This window comes from Mercenaria mercenaria, chromosome 6, assembly GCF_021730395.1.
Source record: "Mercenaria mercenaria strain notata chromosome 6, MADL_Memer_1, whole genome shotgun sequence".
Taxonomy (NCBI): Eukaryota; Metazoa; Mollusca; class Bivalvia; order Venerida; family Veneridae; genus Mercenaria; species Mercenaria mercenaria.
The window spans coordinates 39,799,917-39,822,808 of NC_069366.1; the positions used below are offsets into that span (position 1 = coordinate 39,799,917).

At 37.5% G+C, this 22,892-nt stretch overlaps 1 protein-coding gene across 1 annotated transcript in view; it reads right to left on the reverse strand.

Moving 5' to 3' along the window:
• The window catches only part of LOC123549116 (kinesin-like protein KIF28), a 463,589-nt gene extending 459,695 nt beyond the window's left edge, over positions 1-3,894 (reverse strand). Inside the window, 1 exon segment of the mRNA XM_053545663.1 lies at positions 3,520-3,894. Within this exon segment, the coding sequence (XP_053401638.1) occupies positions 3,520-3,566 (47 nt within the window). The 5' untranslated portion in view covers positions 3,567-3,894.
• Between the last annotated feature and the right edge of the window lie 18,998 nt (positions 3,895-22,892).

Genomic DNA, 22,892 nt, shown 5'->3' on the forward strand with positions numbered 1-22,892 from the left:
CATCAAAGGTCAAGGTCACAGGGGCCTGAATATTGAAAACCATTACCGGTCAATAACTTTAGTACCACTTGACCCACAATGTTGAAACTTCATAGGATGATTGGTCATGAATAGTAGATGACCCCTATTGTTTTTGGGGTCACTCTGTCAAAGGTCAAGGTCACAGGGGCCTGAACATTGAAAACCATTTCCGATCAATAACTAGAGAACCACTTGACCCAGAATTTTGAAACTTCATAGGATGATTGTACATGCAAAGTAGATGACCCCTATTGATTTTGGAGTCACTCTGTTAAAGGTCAAGGTCACAGGGGCCTGAACATTGAAAACCATTTCCGATCAATAACTTGAGAACCACTCGACCCAGAATGTTGAAACTTCATAGGATGATTGGTCATGAAGAGTAGATGACCCCTATTGTTTTTGAGGTCACTCTGTCAAAGGTCAAGGTCACAGGGGCCTGAACATTTTTTTATTTGTCATCAATATTTAATAATTATGTCTCCCCCCCTCTGGGGGAGACATATTGTTTTTGCCCTGTCCATCCGTCCGTCCGTACATCACACTTCATTTCCGAGCAATAACTGGAGAACCATTTGACCTAGAACCTTTAAACTTCATAGGGTTGTAGGGCTGCTGGAGTAGACGACCCCTATTGTTTTTGGGGTCACTCCGTCAAAGGTCAAGGTCACAGGGGGCTGAACACTGAAAACCATTTCCGATCAGTAACTGGAGAACCACTTGACCCAGAACGTTGAAACTTAATAGGATGATTGATCATGAAGAGTAGATGATCCCTATTGATTTTGGAGTCACTCCGTTAAAGGTCAAGGTCACAGGGGCCTGAACATTGAAAACCATTTCCGGTCAGTAACTTGAGAACCACTCGACCCAGAATGTTGAAACTTCATAGGATGATTGTTCATGCAGAATAAATGACCCCTATTGTTTTTGGGGTCACTCCGTTAAAGGTCAAGGTCACAGGGGCTTGAACATTGATAACCATTTCCAATCAATAACTTCAGAACCTCTTGATCCAGAATGTTGAAACTTCATAGGATGATTGGTCATGAAGATTAGATGACCCCTATTGATTTTGGGGTCACTCTGTTAAAGGTCAAGGTCACAGGAGCCTGAACATGGAAAACAATTTCCGATCAATAACTTGAGAACCACTTGACCCAGAATGTTGAAACTTCATAGGATGATTAACATGCAGAGTAGATGATCCCTATTGATTTTGGGGTCAGTCTATTAAAGGTCAAGGTCACAGGGACCTGGTCATGTAAAATCATTTCTCGAGAATAACTTGAGAACCACTTGACCTAGAATGTTGAAACTTAATAGGATGATTGGACATGCAGAGTAGATGACCCCTATTTATTTTGAGGTCACTTGATCAAAGGTCAAGGTCACAGGAGCCTGAACAGTGACTTGAGAACCACTAGGCCAATAGTGTTGAAATTTAGCGGGATGACTGGACATGCCAAGTAGATGATCCCTATTGCAGCCAACCATCAGTGTCTCTTTGACTTTCGCTCCTGACTCCTATTGACTTCTTGCCTATAGGACTTTGCATTGGGGGAGACATGTGCTTTTTTACAAAAGCAATTTCTAGTTTATTTCAACATGTGAAGTTTTGTACCCTCACCAGGTCACACACCCTCCTTCCCCCTTCCCCCAACAATTGTTTTTTGTTTCACAATAAAATTTCACTTCCTTTCGAAAACCGGCTAGATTCCATCATGAGTTCTAGAGTTTCTGCCCTTTGGCCCTTTCAGCCATATAGAGGTTTCATTTATGCTTTGATTTGATACAAATTTGCACAGAATGATTATCTTGATGATCACTAGGCCTGGATTGAAACTGGCTTATGTCAGGTCAAAAACTAGGTCATCAGGTCAAATCAAAGGAAAAGCTTGTTAACAACCTAGAGGTCACATTTATGACCCTATCTTCATGAAACTTGGTCAGAATGTTTATCTTGATGATTTCTAGGCCAGTTTCAAAACTGGGTCATATTGGTTCAAAAACTAGGTCACCCAGTCAAATCAAAGGAAAAGCTTTGTAAACATTCTTGAGGGCACATTTATGATCCTATCTTCATGAAACTTGGTCAGAATGTTTATCTTGATGATTTCTAGGCCAAGTTTAAAACTGGGTCATATGGGGTCATAAACTAGGTCACCCGGTCAAATCAGAGGAAAAGCTTGTTAACACTATTATTCATTTGACGTGCCTGAAACTTGGTCAGAATGTTTGTCTGCATGAAATATGAAAAGAATTTTTATCTGGGTCATGTGGGGTCAAAAACTAGCTCTCCAGGTCAAATAAAAGAATAAGCTTGTTTACACCCTGGAGGCACTTTTTTTTATTCTATCTTCATAAAACTTAATCAGAATATTTGTTATCATGAAGTCTTGGATGATTTCAAATCTGGGTCATGTGTGGTTAAAAACTAGGTCACTAGGTCAAATCAAAGGAAAAGTTTGTATTACACTCTAGAGACCACCTTTTTGCTCCAATCTTCCCGAAACTTTGTCAGAATGTTTGTTTTCATGAAGTTTTGGACAAGTTTAAATCTGGGTCATGTGGGGTAAAAAACTAGGTCACTAGGTCAAAAAAAAGTAACTGCTTGTTTACACTCGAGAGGCCACGTTTTTTGGTCCAATCTTAATAAAAATTGGTCAGAATATTTGTCTCCATGAAATCACTAGGTAAAACATGTCAGATGTAAGAAATGATCTAAAGTTCTAGTCAAAATCAGTAGATTTACTGTAATTCTCCAAAATTTCCTACAGGTCTCTTCATTATATAACCTCATATACAAGTGTCATGTAATCACCCATATATAGCATGTTTAATAAAACCTGCTGGCTTAATATACAATGACTGTCTGGTGACGGTTTTCTGTTTGTAGCTGAATGTTTCCTGTGTAAACTGTTTTATGCCAATTTAGATTATTTCAGCATTACTTACAGGAAAACACTGCGTATTTCCAGCCCTGTTATCCAAGTTTCCCTAAGCAGATTTAAGTGTAAAAGCAACATTAAATGGAAAGAAAGTATGGGCAGGGAATACTATCAAGGCATTTAATTTTGGTTGACAACAATATACTAATTTACAATTTCAAACAAGTAGGAGACCATCCTGCAATTCAGTATTTTAGTTAAGTGGGTGTTGCTGAATTTTTAGGGAGGTCTTGGGGCATATCCCCTTGCAAATTGATTTTGCAAGTATGGTATACATCAGATTCAGAGGTACATTAAAAGATATTAGTTAAAGCATGAATATTTGACACCATTTATATCATCTTTTAAGTTTCCAAAGAAAGCAGTTTGACCAAGTAAATAAGGTTTTATTTTCTTGTCTGGCCTCTCCACTTGACTTGTGCAATTTTAATACCTCTGATATGAAGTAGATATCAAAATGTATGTCAAGATTATTTTGATTTAAACAAGTGAAGTCAACTGTCATATCTAGTGGTGACTTCCAAATATGAAACAAGATTGTTCTTACCTTTCAATACTTTCACCAACCATGACACAGTTTTCTGTTTGTCTCATTAGTAATTCCTTTACAACATTTGTGTACAAGTACTGAAAAAATTATGTTCTTGAATATTCACTCCGTTATTTTACCAAATTTGTCTGCACTTGCATATATAGCTCTTTAGTTAAACAGCAAAATTACTTCTTGTACTATCTATTTCAAATCAAAGTCTAATTAAGACCTGAATCAATATATACTGAATAAATATTCTTCAAATATTGTTCAAACTTTTTACAGTAAACCCAATAAAAAGTAATTTTATAATACTATAAAGAAACTGTTCACTTAATTATCACTGTGAAGGTTACTTTACAATATTTACTGAAGGCGGTCATTAAGCTAGATACAAAAAGCAATATTTCTTTCTAAAGGTAGCTTGCCATTTATAATTTATTTATCTACTTGTGACATGAAAGTTATTTGAGAACTATTGCTCAAGCAAAAGTATCATTCCATGATGGAAATTTTCAAAACTCTTCTCTTGCCATGAATCCAAACAATAGCACCATAATGGCCATTTTTAACATATCTGACTCATTTGTTGACCCAGAATGATCCAGTTTCAAACATGATCTAGCTTTAATTAAGGTAAGCATTCTGACCAGGTATTACTTGGGCATATATTGCCCTGCTTGGCAGAGTTCTTGTTGCATTATATGTTTAAACGTTATCTCCCTTTTAAAAAAAATATTCAGGAATTTTCTATTTACTGTTTAAAGAACATTTATTTTGCCAATTTCTATGTCCTAAAGATTGATTCTTTTGATGAGTTCAGATTGTTTCATGCTTTTTCAATCCACTTTGCATGGCATTGTATTGGCTTTACAGCCGATAGTTTAATATCATCCGATAGTTTAATATCATCAGAATGTCATTAAGAGCCAAAGATTTTTTAATTTTTTTGCTTACTCCCTTTAAATAACTTTTTCATTTTCAAAATTTGAATCACAGCAATTTAAAGAAATCAATGGAAATTTCCTTCCTTTCTTACAGTTGTCTGCTTGTGAATACATAACTTTGTGAAATTGTCAGTGTTGGGTGTAAAATCGCAAAATTTTAGTGACGTGAAAATTTTCGAATTTACAGTATATTTGATGGTTCAAAACAAATTATAGTGGTGGCACAGAAAATCCATTCAACAAGCTTTAGGAAGTTTGAAAGTATTTATTTTTCTATGGATAAGTCACTCCTAAAGTACCTTTAATAAACAAGAGGACCATGATGGTCCTAAATCGCTCACCTGTCCCCACATGACCCAGTTTTAAACCGAGTATGATGTCGTTTTTTTCTATTATTTGACATTGTGACCTAGTTTTTGAGCTCATGTGACCCAGTGTTGAATCTGACCTAGATATCATCAAGATAAAAATTCTAACCAGTTTTCATGAAGATCCATTGAAAAATATGGCCTCTAGAGAGGTCACAAGATTTTTTATTATTTGACCTACTGACCTAGTTACTGAAGGCACGTGACCCAGTTTCAAACTTGGCCTAGATATCATCAAGGTGAACATTCTGACCAATTTTCATGAAGATCCATTCAAAAGTATGGCCTCTAGAGAGGTCATAAGGTTTTTCTATTTTTAGACCTATTGACCTAGTTTTTGATTGCAGTTGACCCAGTTTCAAACTTGACCTAGATATCATCAAGATGAACATTCAAACCAACTTTCATACAGATCCCATGAAAAATATGGCCTCTAGAGAGGTCACAAGGTTTTTTTATTATTTGACCTACTGACCTAGTTATTGACAACACGTGACCAAGTTTGGAACTTGACCTAGATATCATCAAGATGAACATTCTGACTTATTTTCATGAAGATCTATTGAAAAGTATGGCCTCTAAAGAGGTCACAAGGTTTTTCTATTTTTAGACCTACTGACCTAGTTTTTGACCGCAGTTGATCCAGTTTCGAACTTGACCTAGATATCATCAAGATAAAAATTCTAACCAATTTTCATACAGATCCCATGAAAAATATGGCCTCTAGAGAGGTCACAAGGTTTTTTTGTTATTTGACCTACTGACCTAGTTACTGATGGAATGTGACCCAGTTTGGACCTTGACCTAGATATCATCAAGGTGAACATTCTGACCAGTTTTCATGAAGATCCATTCACAAGTATGGCCTCTAGAGAGGTCACAAGGTTTTTCTATTTTTAGACCTACTGACCTAGTTTTTGACCGCAGTTGACCCAGTTCCGAACCTGACCTAGATATCATCAAGATGAACTTTCTGACCAACTTTCATACAGATCCCATGAAAAATATGGCCTCTAGAGAGGTCACAAGGTTTTTTTATTATTTGACCTACTGACCTAGTTTTTGATGGCACGTGACCCGGTTTCGAACTTGACCTAGATATCATCAAAATGAACATTCTGAATAACTTTCATGAAGATCCATTGAAAAGTATGGCCTCTAGAGAGGTCACAAGGTTTTTCTATTTTTAGACCTACTGACCTAGTTTTTGATTGCAGTGGAATCAGTTTCGAACTTGACCTAGATATCATCAAGATAAACATTCTGACCAATTTTCATAAAGATCCCATGAAAAATGTGACCTCTAGAGTGGTCACAAGCAAAAGTTTACGCACGCACGGACGGACAACGGACGCTGCGCGATCGCAAAAGCTCACATTGTCATTTTGTGACATGTGAGCTAAAAATGTAATAAAATATATTATCAATATTTCACAAAGTTTAACAATGTAAACCTGGTTTATAATAATTTCTAGATCTTTAATCTTTCTTATTTTTATCTCCAAAACTTTCACTGGTTCAGACTAGTGTTTGTCACAGTTTAAAGAAATACTGACTGATCATTATGTAATGTAATAAGAATTTTACAATATTCTTCACAGTGGTGTTCGTCGGACATCTAAAACTTACCAAATAACTTACCAAAAAAATCTGTCAAGAAACAAAATATTTGTTGAATAGACTATTTAGTAAAAACATGTGCGGTCCTTTACACACCAAGAAAAATATATGAAGGTTTCCGAATGATATTTCCGGTTATTTCCGCATGTGCATTGGAAGATTCCATTTTTATACGCCCGTTTGAAATACGGGACGTATTATGGGAACGCCCCTGGCGGTCAGGCGGGATGGCGGGCGGGTTGGCGGCGTCCACAGACTTTGTCCGGAGCATATCTTCTACATGCATTAAGGGATTTTGATGAAACTTTGCACAGTTGTTGACCATTATGAGACGGAGTGTCATGCGCAAAAACCAGGTCCCTAGGTCTAAGGTCAAGGTCACACTTAGAGGTCAAAGGTCAAATTCAAGAATGACTTTGTCCGGAGCATATCTTCTTCATGCATGGAGGGATTTTGATGAAAGTTGGCACAATTGTTCATCATCATGAGACAGAGTGTTATGCGCAAGAACCAGGTCCCTAGGTCTAAGGTCAAGGTCACACTTAGAGGTCAAAGGATACAAGAAAGAAAACTTTGTCCGGAGCATATCTTCTTCATGCATGGAGGGATTTTGATATAACTTGGCACAAATGTTCACCACCACGAGGATGGAGTGTCATGCGCAAGAACCAGGTCCCTAGGTCTAAGGTCAAGGTCACACTTAGAGGTCAAAGGATACAAGAATGAAAACCTTGTCCGGAGCATTTCTTCTTCATGCATAGAGGAATTTTGATATAACTTTGCACAAATGTTCACCACCACGAGGCGGAGTGTCATGCGCAAGAACCAGGTCCCTAGGTCAAAGGTCAAGGTCACACTTAGAGGCCAAAGGTCAGATAGAAGAATGACTTTGTCCGGAGCATTTCTTCTTCATGCATGGAGGGATTTTGATGTAACTTGGCACAATTATACACCATCATGAGACGAAGTGTCATGCACAGTTCCCTTCTTTAGAATTACTTCCCTTTGTTGTTACTATAAATAGCTTATATTTTAACTTTTTCATTACTAGTCGTAGGGAAAAATCGAGACCACTTTTCTGTAGTACAACATGCATGCTACATCCAATTATGAGGTGTATTTTGACCTACCTGGTAAAGATTTTTGTGTGGACTTACAATTTTTTTTTGGATTTTTTCCCTTAGTTGTTACTTTAAATAACTTATATTGTAACTTTTTTATAATTGACCGTACGGAAAAAACAAGACCACTTTTCTGTGGTACAACACAGATGTTACTTTCAAATTTTAGGTGTATTTTAAGGTATCTCTACCTGGTAAGGAGTTTTTTTTGGACTTAGAAAAACAAATGACTTACAATGATTACTAAACAACCACCAAATTAAAATTCCATTTGCAACTACAGGTGCTAGAGTAAAGAAATTTGCTGTGACGGGTGTATATTGTGACATTCTGGCACTCTTGTTTTCGGGTAATTTGTACCGTTCAAAGTGCATATCGGCATAAATATACGTCCAGGAAGGAATGCTGTGTATACATGCGAAAGTCAAAGGCTTTATGAAAATAATGACGTGACGTCCATTCTAAGATGGCGCGGTCCATACAAACATCATTTGGGGGTTTGCTGGCAGTTCGCGACGTCTGATCTATTTATTCTTGAATAACAGACATGGAAAATTAGAACAGACTTTGTCCAAAACTTGTAGGATTTAATTGTACGGAAGGCCCTGAATTAACATTTCACTTCAAATTATTAAGCAGTTATTTCTGTTTCAGGTTTGCAGCTTTTTTTTTCTGAAAATGTGTTTGTACTTACTTGTTAGCACTGACGTAAAACAAATACAAGTATCAAGAGAAGTGCATATCATTGTTTCAGCCATAGATATAATAGAGGTGGGGACATTTAACTCATTTTTGGGGCGATTAGCCCCAGAGTGAATAATATGGTTCAGATTCTCTTAATATCATATGCCTACAAGCAACAGTAAACAGTCCCCCCGAAATAGTCCTAACATTTCCGCAGAACAGCAATAACATGTATGGCATAAAAATATATATAGCTGGTCAAAATACATAGAATACTATAATTTCTACGTAACTCTGTAAATGAGTATTGTCATACAGCTCTCTGTTATCCTGTATGTAAGACATATTTAAACAAGAGGGCCATGAAGGCCCTGTATCGCTCACCTGACTTACTGACCTAAAGATCATCAAGATTAACATTCTGACCAAGTTTCAATAAGATATGGTCATAATGTGGCCTCTAAAGTGTTAGATAGCTTTTACTTCGATATGACCCAGTGACCTAGTTTTTGACCAGACATGACCCAGATTCGAACTTGACCTAAAGATCACCAAGATTAACATTCTGAGTAAGTTTCTTGAAGATACAGACATAAATGTGGCCTCAGAGTGTTAACAAGCTTTTCCTTTGATTTGACCTAGTGACCTAGTTTTTGACCCTACTTGACCCAGATTTGAATATGACTTAAAGATCATCAAGATTAACATTCATTCTGACCTAATTTCATTAAGATATGGTCACAAATGCGGCCTCTACAGTGTAAACTAGCTTTTTCTGTGATCTGACCTGGTGACCTAGTTTTTGATCCTACATGACCCAGATTCAAACCGGACCTTGAGATCATCAAGATTAAAAATCTGACCAAGTTTCATGAAGATATAGTCATAAATATGGCCTCTACAGTGTTAACAAGCTTTTCCTTTGATTTTACCTGGTGACCTAGTTTTTGACCCTGGATGACCCAATATCAAACTTGTCCAAGACTTTGTTGAGGGTAACATTCTGATCAAGTTTCATTAAGATTGGACCAAAATTGTGACCTCCAGAGTGTTAACAAGCTTTTCCTTTGATTTGACCTAGTGACCTGATTTTTGATCCCAGATGACCTAATATCGAACTCGTCCAAGATTTTGTTAAGGGTAACATTCTGACCAAGTTTCATTAAGATTGGGCCAAAAATGTGACCTCTAGAGTGTTAACAAGCTTTTCCTTTGATTTGACCTGGTGACCTAGTTTTTGACCCCAGATGACCCAATATCGAACTTGCCCAAGATTTTATTAAGGGTAACATTCTGACCAAGTTTCATTAAGATCGGGCCAAAATTGTGACCTCTAGAGTGTTAAAAACCTTTTCCTTTGATTTGACCTTGTGACCTAGTTTTTGACCCCAGATAACCCGATATCGAACTTGTCCAAGATTTTATTGAGGGTAATATTCTGACCAAGTTTCATTAAGTTTGGGCCAAAATTGTGACGGACGGACGATGACGGACACAGGACGATCACTAAAACTCACCTTTGAGCACTTTGTGCTCAGGTGAGCTAAAAAATATAAAACAAATCGAATTAAAATTTTAACGGGATTCCAGTGACCACTTGATTATAGCTTATGACCTCTGTCTATAGATAGCTCATCAAAACACAGTTTCATTAATAACAAATCTCGATATGAATCATACTGCGCATTATTGATTATATGTTTAATAAAAGTATTACTTTTACTAGGTATGATTTTGCAAATACAGTCAAACTTGTGCTAGCGGCCACCTGTCGACAACGACCGGTCTCTGGTCCCCCCGTGGTAAAATGCTCATAAAGAGGCCGTGAATAGCGACCACCTGGCGACCGCGACCAGCGACCGGCCTAATTCATTCCCAAGGGTCATATTTTCCTCCCAATAACGACCAAGCTGGACCGTTCCGGCATGAAAATATTTGAAATCCGCCAAATTTTCACGACTTTCGCCTTATAGCAAACATAATAATTACTGCTCGACTGAAAATTTTTAAGTTTGCACCGGCTGAATTTATATATAGAACATAAAAAAAGCAAGAACCTGTAAAAAGACTTTTTATCAGCATGATAATGGCTAACTGAGAAGTGACCCTTTCCCTCGAATAAAGACCACCTGTGAACAAAGACCACTTTTGCTTGTTCTGAAGAGTGATCTTTGTTCACAGGTTTGACTGTAATACAATAAATAATTAGCGCAAAATATGAATAATGTAAAAGGGAATCATAAGTTTAAAAAAAAAAATTCTTCCAGGTTCTAGGGGAGGTATGAGCTGTGTAGAATTGCCACAGTAACGTGAGAAGAAACTTAATGACCACATTCTACGATTTGTATACTGAAACAGCGTGCATGTTACATTTTGCTACAGAAATAATGTTTACATTTACAATAGAAACTATAATATTATTTGATTTAACGGCAGTTTGTTTGTGGTTGTTTATTGCAATTTTTATACTAAACTAGTTTGTTTTAGAAACATTTAAAGTGTTTTCCTATAAAAGTCTATGTAAAACTTGGGGCCTCCTTTCACCCCAGGGTAATAATTTGAACAAGGCAGTCTTAAGGACAGCTAAATCCCCCGCCACTGTTTTAGATAGTGAAAGGGTAAACCTTTGACCTTTAGCTGTGACCTTGACCTTGAACTGATATGGCTGTGATCATTTGACCCAAGTTTCATGAAATTCCTTCAAGGGGTTTAGGAGACACAAAGCTAAAACCTTTGACCTTGAGTTGACATGGCTGACTCATGAGCTCTTGATGAGGTGATCATTTGACCAAAGTTTGATGAAAATCCTTGAAGGGGTTTAGGAGATACAGAGTGGACACAAAATGGAAGGCTCAAACGTTTGACCCTCAGTTGTGACCTTGACCTTGACCTTGAGCCAGCATGGCTGACTCATGGGTTCTGCACATCCTCTTGATGAGGTGATCATTTGACCCAAGTTTGATAAAAATCCTTCAAGGGGTTTAGGAGATATAGAGCGGACACGAAATAGAAGGCTCAAACCTTTGACCTTAAGTTGTGACACAAATGGTAGGCTCAAACATTTGACCTTTAGTTGTGACCTTGACCTTGAGCTGACATGGCTGACTCATGGATTCTGCACATCATCTTGATGAGGTGATCATTTGATTCAAGTTTCATGACTATCCTTCAAGGGGTTTAGGAGATACAAAGCAGACACGAAATGGAAGGCTCAAACCTTTGACCTTGAGTTGTGACCTTAACCTTGAACTGACATGACTGACTTATGGGTTCTGCACATCGTCTTGATGAGGTGATCATTTGATCCAAGTTTCATGAAAATCCTTCAAGGGGTTTAGGAGATACAGAGCGGACACAAAATGTTAAGGAAGGATGAAAGGACAGATGGAGACCATTCCTATAACCCCCCACCACTTGTGGCCGGGGATTAACAATCTTCAGGACCACCAGGCAGTGCTACAAACTAAATATCAAAGGCCTAGGTCTTATGGTTTAAGACAAGAAGATTTTTAAAGTTTTTTCCTATACAAGTCTATGTAAAACTTGGACCCCCGTGGTGAGGCCTCTTTTTACCCCAGGGGCATAATTTGAAAAATCTTGGAAGAGGACCACTAGATGATGTCACATACCAAATATCAAAGACCTAGGCCCTGTGGATTTTCAAAGTTTTCCCAATATAAGTCAATGTAAACCATGTGACCTCCAGGGCGGGGCCATATTTGACCCTAGGAGGATAATTTGAACAATCTTGGTAGAGGACCACTAGATGATGCTACATGCCAAATAAAGCCCTATGACCTGTGGTTTTGGACAAGAAGATTTTTAAAGTTTTTCCTTTCGGTTGCCATGGCAACCAGAGTTCTGTATGGAATTCAATTCTTTAAACAATTTATAAAGAGGACCATCCAAGGAACATCTCTGTGAAGTTTCATCAAAATTGACCTTGTGGTTTAGGAGGAGATGTTGTTTAAAGGAAAGTGTCGACAGAATGGCCAGACGGACGCCTAACGGTGAGCGATCACAATAGCTCACCCTGAGCCTTTGGCTCAGGTGAGCTAAAAATGAAAAATTGAGGGTTTAATCTTAAGGTACTTCTTTCAACGGAGGCAATTACGCTGAATTACTACATTATAACCTACAGGGGATCCATTTCCTGAAATCTTTGTGCAGCGTATTTTATGCAGCTCACACTAATTTATGTTTTTACCATTATTTATACTTCATGTGTATTTTAAGGGAGAATGTGATACAATCTGACTAAAGTGCACAATCTTCTTGCTACACGTGATTTAGGATATGATTTTTAAGCAGATTGCATGGTATTTGTATCATAATTTTGTGATTTTATAGTGAGAGTTCTTGTTTTTTTCGGTTTCAGATTAATATTAAGACAGAAGAATATCAATGCATATACTGTGAATATGCATCACAGCTCTTCAGTTATACAATAAATCATGTGACTGTGCATCATCCAAATGATAACCTTAAAATAACAAGGAGCTCAATAAACGCTTGATGCCCCTGGTGGCATCCTTGTCGATACAAAGCAACCTAAGTCCAAAACGAGGTCAAGGTCAAACTGAGGTCAGGTGATGTTTGAAGATGAGGAATGGTCACAGGTTACATCTGTATTAGTATCAATTCATTCTTTTAAGCGGTATTGATGCTAGACGAAACGGTCCCATTTGGTTAACCAAGAGATGGCCCATATAAAGCAACCTAAGTCCAAAATGAGGTCAAGGTCAAGATCAAACTGAGGTCAGGTGATGTTTGAAGATGAGGAATGGTCACAGGTAACATCTGTATTAGTATCAATTCATTCTTGTAAGCGGTATTGATGCCAGACGAAACGGTCCCATTTGGTTAACCAAGAGATGGCCCATATAAAGCAACCCAAGTCAAAAATGAGGTCAAGGTCAAGGTCAAACTGAGGTCAGGTGATGTCTGAAGATGAGGAATGGTCACAGGTTACATCTGCATTAGTATCAAGCCATTCTAGTAAGGGGTATTGATGCTAGACGAAACAGTCCCATTTGGTTAAACTCGTACAGACAGACGAACGGAGGGACCAACGAACAGACAGACAGGACAATCACTATATGCCTCCCGCATCAGTAGATGCCGTGGGCATAAAAATACGAACCATTTCTGAAGCCGTAGTTATTTCGTACAGTAAAAATTTTAACATTACTGCTAACCAACTGAAAAGAGGGAAGCAATTCATTACACCAATTGCGGAACAGAAAACTATAAACTTTCATGAATTCCAGAGGCTTCGCCTGTAAAGTGTGCAAAGGTTTCTACACCTGTAAAAGACGTTCATGATCATGGCTTTAATGATGGTGCTGCTACATCTGATGATAATTTGACTTCATATTTTGAAGAAATGCAGTTAGAGTCTACAAGCATACAAATTGACCCCTGCATAGTAATAGATGCAAATGATGATACTGATCTTGAAATAATTGACTTTACCGTGCAAAAAAGCACTGCTGAACTTTGACTTCCATTTGTGACCTTGACCTTTGAGGTATAGGTCCAGGTTTTGCGCATGATATGTCGTCTCATCATGGGAAACATTTGTGCCGATTAATATCAAAATCCCTTCATGGATGACAGAGTTATGGAATGGACACGAAATTTCGGAAGGACAGAATGATGGGCAGACGGAAAAGTGCATTCCTACAGTCCCTCAAACTGGTTTTCAACCAGTAGGGGAGTAACAAGCAGCCCCACAGTGGGGAGGGGACAAATGTCCCCTACCAGTTGAATATTTAACAAGAGTACCACATAAGTGGATATATGGGCCCGAAGTGTATGCTTGTTTGTGGAAAAGTGCTTTACAATCGGACATCTTGAATCTGATTCAGATAAGAATTACACGAACATTAACAACATACTGCCCTCTGTGTGTGTGAAGTTTAAGAGTAGGTGCAACAGTTTTCAAGAAATCACTGGAACACATTTTTATACAAAATGGCTGCCAGTAGGCCATCTTGAATCCCATCCAAAAAATAGTATACGTACATTTACTACATATTGTCCTCTATATGTATGTGAAGTATCAAGGTAGGTGCAATCACAGGTACCCTAGCTGCGCCTGTACATACAGCCGTTGTGATGACTACCCGCCATGATTTGACCGTTATTTCTCATACATTTATACTTACCAAATAACACACAGCTTTCGATTTAAATGTTTCTTTAAAATATTCTGAATTTGCTATTAGAACAAAGACGACGTAGAACTCAAGCAATTTTTAAACTAAAGGAAGTGGACTGAGCCAGGCTTAGCAATGAAAACGACTAAATCATGACCTCGTGATTTCATGGAAACAAATATCTGACCAATTTTCATTAAGATTGGACCAAAAATGTGGTCTCTTAAGTGTAAGCAAGTATTTTCTTCAATTTGACCTAGTTTTTGAGCCAAGACGACCTACATTCGAACTTGACCTAGATTTGATCAAGGCTATCATTCTGACCAAATTTCATGAACCTCAATTGAAAAATACACCCTCTATCACATACAAAACATTTTTCTTTGATTTGGCCTAGTTTTTGACCACAGATGACCCATATTCTAACTTGACCTAGATTTCATCAAGGCAATCATTCTGACTAAATTTTATGAATATCCAGTGTAAAATGCAGCCCCTATTGCGTACAAAAGGTTTTTCTTTAATTTGACTGGGTGACCTAGTTTTTCATCCTAGATTACCCATATTCAAATTCGACCTAGATTTCATCCAGACAAACATTCTGATCAAATTTCATGAAGACCCGGTGTAAAATGCAGCCCCTATAGCATACATAAGTTTTTTCTTTGATTTGACCTAGTGACCTAGTTTCTGACCCCAGATGACCCATATTTGGAACTGACCTAGATTTCATCAAGTAGGGTTTCCACAGGCCCTAATTTTTTTTTTCGCCACAAAATATCGATGTCAGTGACACATTTAAGGGGGAGGGGAGGGAGGTGTATTTCTCCAACATACTGCGCATGTTGCAACAATTTGTCATTTTCATTACTTAATTGTTAAAACTTTTATTGGAGGTGGTGGGGGGGGGTTCAGGGGGCCCTCCCTCTTGAAATTTTTGAAATACAGGCATGAAATCATGGCCTCTGGTGCATTTTGAGGTCCAAAATTTTGAGGTAATGGAGGGGTTAGTACTCTCTTGATGAGAGGGAGAGGGGGTCAGGGGGAAAATCATGAAATACAGGTATGGAATGGTGGCCTCTGGTGCATTTCTGGGTCAAAATTTTGAAAAAAAAAAAAAAAAAAAATCCTTTGCCAAAATAGTAGGGTGCATCTTTGATGAGTATAGGCCGCTTCTCAGCTACCTGGGGGGGAGAGTGGGGGTGGGGGCTGTGGGGGGGGGGGGGGGGTGCGCTCGAACCCCTGAAGCCGGACCTGGAATTTCAAATAAAAGGACTTTATATATCAAACAAGATATACATATCATTGTATTTAGCATCTGGCAATTTGATTTAAAATCTATAATATATTTTCATTAATCGGAAATTGTGGTCGCGAAAATGTGTGACAAACGAAAAACAAGAGGGCCAAGAATGCCCTGTATCGCTCAACTGACCTATTGACCTAAAGATCATAAAGATAGTTTCATTAAGATATGGTCATAAATGTGGCCTCTAAAGTGTTAACTAACTTTTCCTTTGATTTGACTTGGTGACCTAGTTTTTGACCTCATATGACCAAGGTTCAAACTTGACCTAAAGATCATCAAGATTAACATTCTAAGTTTCATGAAGATACAGTCATAAATGTGGCCTCTAGTGTTAACAAGCTTTTCCTTTGATTTGACCCAGTGACCTAGTTTTTGACCCCAACTGACCCAGATTAGAACTTGAACTAAAGATCATCAAAATTAACATTCTGACTAAATTTCATAAAGATACAGTTATAAATGTGGCCTCTATTTAACAAGCTTTTCCTTTGATTTGACCTGGTGACCTAGTTTTTGACCCCACCCAGATTTGAACATGACCTATAGATCATCAAGATTAACATTCTGACCAAGTTTCATTAAGATATGGTCATAAATGTGGCCTCTAGAGTGTTAACAAGCTGTTCCTTTGATTTGACCCAGTGACCTAGTTTTTGATCCCACCTGACCCAGATTCGAACTTGACCTAAAGATCATCAAGATTAACATTCTGACTAAGTTTCATAAAGATAAGGTCATAAATGTGGCCTCTAGAGTGTTAACAAGCTTTTCCTTTGATCTGACCCGATGACCTAGTTTTTGACCCCACCTGACCCAGATTTAAACATTACCTATAGATCATCAAGATTAACATTCTGACCAAGTTTCATTAAGATATGGTCATAAATGTGGCCTCTAGAGTGTTAACTAGCTTTTCCTTTGATTTTGACCTGGTGACCTAGTTTTTGACCCTACATGACCCAGATTCAAACTGGACTTTTAAGATCATCATGAGTAACATTCTGACCATGTTTCATGAAGATATAGTCATAGATGTGGCCTCTACAGTGTTAACAAGCTGTTCCTTTGATTTGACCTAGTGACCTAGTTTTTGAGCCCACCTGACCCTGATTCGAACTTGACCGAAAGATCAATAAGATTAACATTCTGACTAAGTTTCATAAAGATATGGTCATAAATGTGGCCTCTAGAGTGTGAACAAGCTTTTCCTTTGATCTGACCTGGTGACCTAGTTTTTGACCCCAGATGACCCAATATCGAACTCATCTAAGATTTTATTAAGGGTAATATTCTGACCAAGTTTCATTAAGATTGGACCAAAATTGTGACCTCTAGAATGTTAACAAGTTTTTCCTTTGATTTGACCTTGTGACATAGTTTTTAACCCCAGATGACCCAATATCGAATTCATCCAAGATTTTATTGAGGGTAACATTCTGAACAAGTTTCATTAAGATTGGGTCAAAATTGTGACCTCTAGAGTGTTAACAAGCTTTTCTTTTGATTTGATCTGGTGACCTAGTTTTTGACCCCAGATGACCCAATATCGAACTCGTCCAAGATTTTTATGAGGGTAACATTCTGACCAAGTTTCATTAAGATTAGGCCAAAATTGTGACCTCTAGTGTTAACAGTCAAATTGTTGACGACTGACGACGGACACAGGGCGATCATAAAAGCTCACCTTGAGCATTTTGTGCTCAGGTGAGCTAAAAAGGTAATCAAGACTAGCATTATTTATAAAATGAACAAGAGCTGTCACTAATGGTGACAAATGCCCCCTCAGCACCTTGACCTTTGACCTGGTGACCCCAAAGTCAGTAGGGTTGGTGTACTCAATAAGTACTATCAGCATGTGAAGTTTGAAAGGTCCTGGGTGCAGTGGTTCGCGAGTAAAGTGCCTTCATGCAAAAAGTTAACGTTGTGACGAACGGACGAACTAATGGACGGACAGTTGAAAACTAATGTGCCTCCCTTCGGGGGCATAAAAATTATAACTTATTTTCTTTGGCCAGTGTTAATTTTAACAATTGATTTCTGCTTGTTTATCGCAGTTTTTCATTGGAATTTGCCAAAATCAATCTACGATCATGATTTAAAAATTATTGGAATTTATCGTGGATGTCCCGTCAGTCGTTCATTCCGAAGTTTTGCTACAAAATATAACTTAGAAATGGATTCTTTGACACTACTTTCGTGATTCCGCTTGTTGTTTAAAACATGTATAAATCAGCTGTCAGTGTCTTTTAATTCAGTCCGTGAAACGTGATTTTTTATTTGTTTTACTGTAACAGTAATTAAACTACCTCGCCAAATTACTTCAATCAACGATGACATATGTAAAGGCAGAGCTTAATAATTTTACTGATAAAATACGTCACGCGTTCTACATCGAAAGCTGTTATTGGTTTATCGCATGTTTAAATTAAAGTCAAAGATTGAGAAGCACGTGGCAGCATTGTGTAATTGATGCCGAATCGCTAATCCCTCGGTTGGTGACATGCTATGTATTGTGTATCATGAATGGAAACGCCCGCGGGTAAATTTTTTTAGGCAAGACAGAGAGTACTTAAGACAGAGAAATACACATTATAAAAATACATTTACGACAAAAACTTCTTTCGCCAAATTCTGAAGATCAATTGAAAAATACAGCCTCTATCACATACACAAGGTTTTTCTTTGATTTTACCTAGTGACCTAGTTTTTGACCCCAGATGACCCATTTACGAACTTGCCCTAGATTTCATCAAGATAATCATTCTGACAAAATTTCATGAATATCAGTTAAAAAATACAGCCTCTATCGCATACACAAGCTAAATGTTGACAGACAGATGAAGGACATTGAGAGATAATAACTCACCTGAGCATTGCTCAGGTCAGCTAAAATCAGCATTTCTTTAAAGCTTTTGCAGGAGCTCTTAATTTCACATTTTATACAAAATTCATTTAAGACACCGGATCTCAATATCGGCTTTTACCTATGCCCAAGTCATAGGTAGTTACTCCCCTTGAATTCTCTTCAATGTAAAATTACATGGTGTAAACAAAGATCGACTTTCTGACTTGTTTTTATCCTGGCAAAAACTGTGGTCTTGTCCTATTCCCATGTCGCATCAGTCCTTCCTGACCAGAATCTCAGTAAAAGAGGTGTAAGTTACAGACAAAATCGGGTATAAAATATTGTTCAAACTTCGAAGATTTTGTAAGTTTATTTTAATTTACATCCAAGTTATTAATGTTTCCCTGCAAGATTTCAATTGATTGCATGCAGATAATGTTCTTTGATGTCAGGTGGCAATTCTTATCTCTCTGCAACAGGTATGTTACGATGTCAGCCTGAGGGAGTTAACAAAGGTAGGGACGCAAACGCAGACTCAAAGTTGAGCAGGACAGCTCTCCATATATCTGGTAAAGTTGAGCTAAAAACCGAACCTTAATCAGTTAAATGTGTACAAAAGATCTGTACCATCTCAGTTAAAAGTATAATGTAAACAAGAGGCCCAAATGGGCTTAGATAGCTCACCTAAGGAGGACTGTGACCTTTAGATCTTGCTGATCAAGTTAAATGAACATCCATTAAGTTGTTCATTGAAAGTGGTTCCTCTACAAGCAGCCAAGCAGAACCATTTGAACAAAGTCGAGGCAGGTCTGTACAAAGATGCTACAGACCCAAGTTTGGTGATGATTCATCAAAAATCATTAATTTTGATAAAACTGAGAGAGGACCTTTCAGTTTAGCTAAGGCCCAAGTTGGTAAGATCCATAAAGAGGTTCATGAGACTGAGTCTTTTGAAGGTTTTCTATTTTGAGCTCTGACAGCCTCAAAAATCAGTCAAGCAGAACCATTTGTAAATAGATGAAGAGGATCTTATAAGGTTGTTACAGACCTGGTTCGGTGATAATCTTTCGAACTATTCAGGAGAAAATTCATTAAAGGTTTTTCTATTTTTAACAAGATGGCCGCTAAATTCAGTAAAGCAGAACCATTCGAACAAACATTAGAGAGGACTTTACAAAGATGCTATAGAGCAAGTTTGGTGAAGATCCATAAAGTGATTTATGAGAAGAAGTTGTTTAAAGGCAAAACGCTGACATATAACAGACACGGCACCTCCACTATAGCTCACTTTGAACCTTTCTTTCAGGTTAGCTTAAAACACATGCTGAGCTCCAAGTGTTCACATTTAATAGCTAATAGTCATATATCATCTTATTCTTGAGACAACTTATTCAGCACTGACATTTTCTTATCATATTAAATAATGCCAATATGACATCAGCCAGACAGACTCCAGATATCTATGGTTCAAGCTTACTCATCATCGATAATAAAACAACAGTATAACTAGAGCTACTTTTGAGAAAAGCGCATGTCTCCCACAACTGCCTAACCATCTAAATTGTAAAAAAAGTACACTTCAGGAGTAAATTCTGTTTCAGTAATTTAAAGGGTCACTCAGTTCAGTAAGTTTTAGTTTAGTGATTCAAAGTGTTTCGGATAAGTGGTTCGGTTCAGTTTTGGTTTAGTGATTCAAAGTGATTCAGATGAGTGGTACAGATCAGTAATTCAAGGGCCACAATTCCAAACTGCCAGAGCCGATTTGGCTAGTTATCGAACTTGGGCAAGGACTTCTTAGCAAACACATTTTGTTCAATTTGGTGAAGATCGGATGAGAACTGTTCGACTTACAGTGTGGACAAGATTTGTGACAGACACACAGATGACAGACAAACACACAGACAGGTGTAAATCAGTATGTCTCCCACACCACTGTGTGGTGGGTGACATAACTAGGTCCACCATCCTTTTTCCCAATTGGAAGATTTAAAATACGCAATCAAAGCTGCACTAAACACTGCTGTCAATGTCCAGAAAGTTAATTTTAGATAAATACTCGAGCCATCTAGATAGAATAATGATATCCAACGTTTCCGTTTCACTACTTTTTTCTGAACTGGTCTTTGACGATTCTGAATTCTTGCTTTTGCCAATCTGAAATAAGTTTAAAAAGACATTTTATTATTATCTTGCTTATAATGATATTAAACTAGTAGTTCTGAAAACAGATTAAATTTGAAACAAATCCATTTAGTAGGGATGGGAACGAATACTGAAATAAATATTCAAATATTTGGTTTGCCATATTCGAATATATTCGAATATTCGGCATGTTTAAATGGAATTTTTATTTTTTTATTAAGTGATTGGCATATACACAATATATTCCACTGTATAAAACGCGAATTATCGGTACGTAATCATGGTAATAAGGCCTAAAATTGTTTGTTTAGGGTAACCCGACCCTACCTACTTACACCCGCCGACCCTAGTGCTTTATTTATTTATTTATAACTACAATCATGAACATATGTAACTAATTCAGATTTTAAGAAGATACATTCAAATCGATTAAAATTTAGACCGTCGCAACTGTATCTAAAAATAGCACTATAATAATGTACTCTTTCCCACAGATAGAGACTATTATACTGGATTAGTGATAAAAGTTTCAAAGCCATATGTCAAACACTTTACACAAAATATGAACTGGTACGAAAAACTTAACCAAGATTTCTAAGTAGAAAGGGGCCATAATTCAGTCAAAATCCTTGATGGAGTTATGTACATTTGCCTATAACTGGTCATGGTGATGGTAAACAAGTGTTGAAAGTTTCAAAGCTTTATCTCAAAAGACTTTGCCAAAATATGAACTGGTACTAAAAACTTAACCAAGATTTCTAAGTCAAAAAGGGCCATAATTCAGCCAAAATTCTTGATTCTTGATGGAGTTATGTGCTCTTGCCTATAACTAGACATGGTGATGATAAACAAGTGTTGAAAGTTTCAAAGCTTTATCTCGAAAGACTTTGTCAAAATATGAACTGGTACGAAAAACTTAACCAATATTTCAAAGTTAAAAGGGGCCATAATTCAGCCAAAATCCTTGACAGGGTTATGTACTCTTGTCTATAACTAGACAAGGCGATGCTTAACAAGTGTTGAAAGTTTCAAAGCTTTATCTCAAAAGACTTTGCCAAAATATGAACTGGTACAAAAAACTTAACCATGATTTCAAAGTCAAAAGCGGCCATAATTCAGCCAAAATCCTTGATAGAGTTAAGTGCTCTTGCCTACAACTGGCCATGGTGATGGTAAACAAGCGTTGAAAGTTTCGAAGCTTTATCTCAAAAGACTTTGTCAAAAAGTGGACTTGTACGAAAAACTTAACCAAGGTGTGACGCAGACGCCGTGGTGAGTAGGATATCTCTACTTATTCTTCGAATAGTCGAGCTAAAAATATATTTATTTTTTAGAATTTGCCAGCATGTCGCATGTGTCACTATCATGTACCACCTATCAATTAGAGCAGCCTGTTTTATGACCTTGTTAAACAACAGCACCGCCTTGTGGGTGCAGACGCTCATCTGATTTTTTTGTCCTTATAATAGAAATATTGTCATACCCATGAAAAGGGGCCATATTCTTCCAAAAAGCAGAATGGAGTTACCCGCTTTTGATGGTGAACAAGTGTTGCAAGTTTTAAAGCAACTTTGATACTTTAGAAGAAAAGTTGACCTAAACATAAAACATAACCAAGAAATCTGATATTCTAAGTTCAAAAGGGGCCATAATTCTTCCAAAAAGCAGGATGGAGTGAGGTTTCTTGCTGTACAGAGTCAACTTTTGATGGTGAACAAGTGTTGCAAGATTTAAAGCAACAGCTTTGATAGTTTAGGAAATAAGCTGACCTAGACATAAAACTTAACCAGGCAATGCCGACGCCGACTGAAACCGATGACGATCAAGTGATAACAATAACTCATCTATTTTTAAAAAAAAAATCTGATGAGCTAGTAAACAATTTGACAGTCCAACTGATAATTGTTGTTAATTGACACTATGGTTAGGTACGGTGTGAATGACTATAAAAGGGAGTTGAAGTTTTATTATGAAAGGCGTTGAAAAGTGTCTTATGTAAAATACATTCCACGAGTGAAATAATGCCCATCTGGCCCCTATGCACTAACAAGAGGGTCATGATGACCCTGAATCGCTCACCTGATTATATTGTTCTACATGTTTCAAACGGCAAACTGATGCTAAAATATTAGAAAGTAGATCAGTAGGTCACATTTACGGTCACTGAAAGACAGTTTAAAGATTGGTGTGC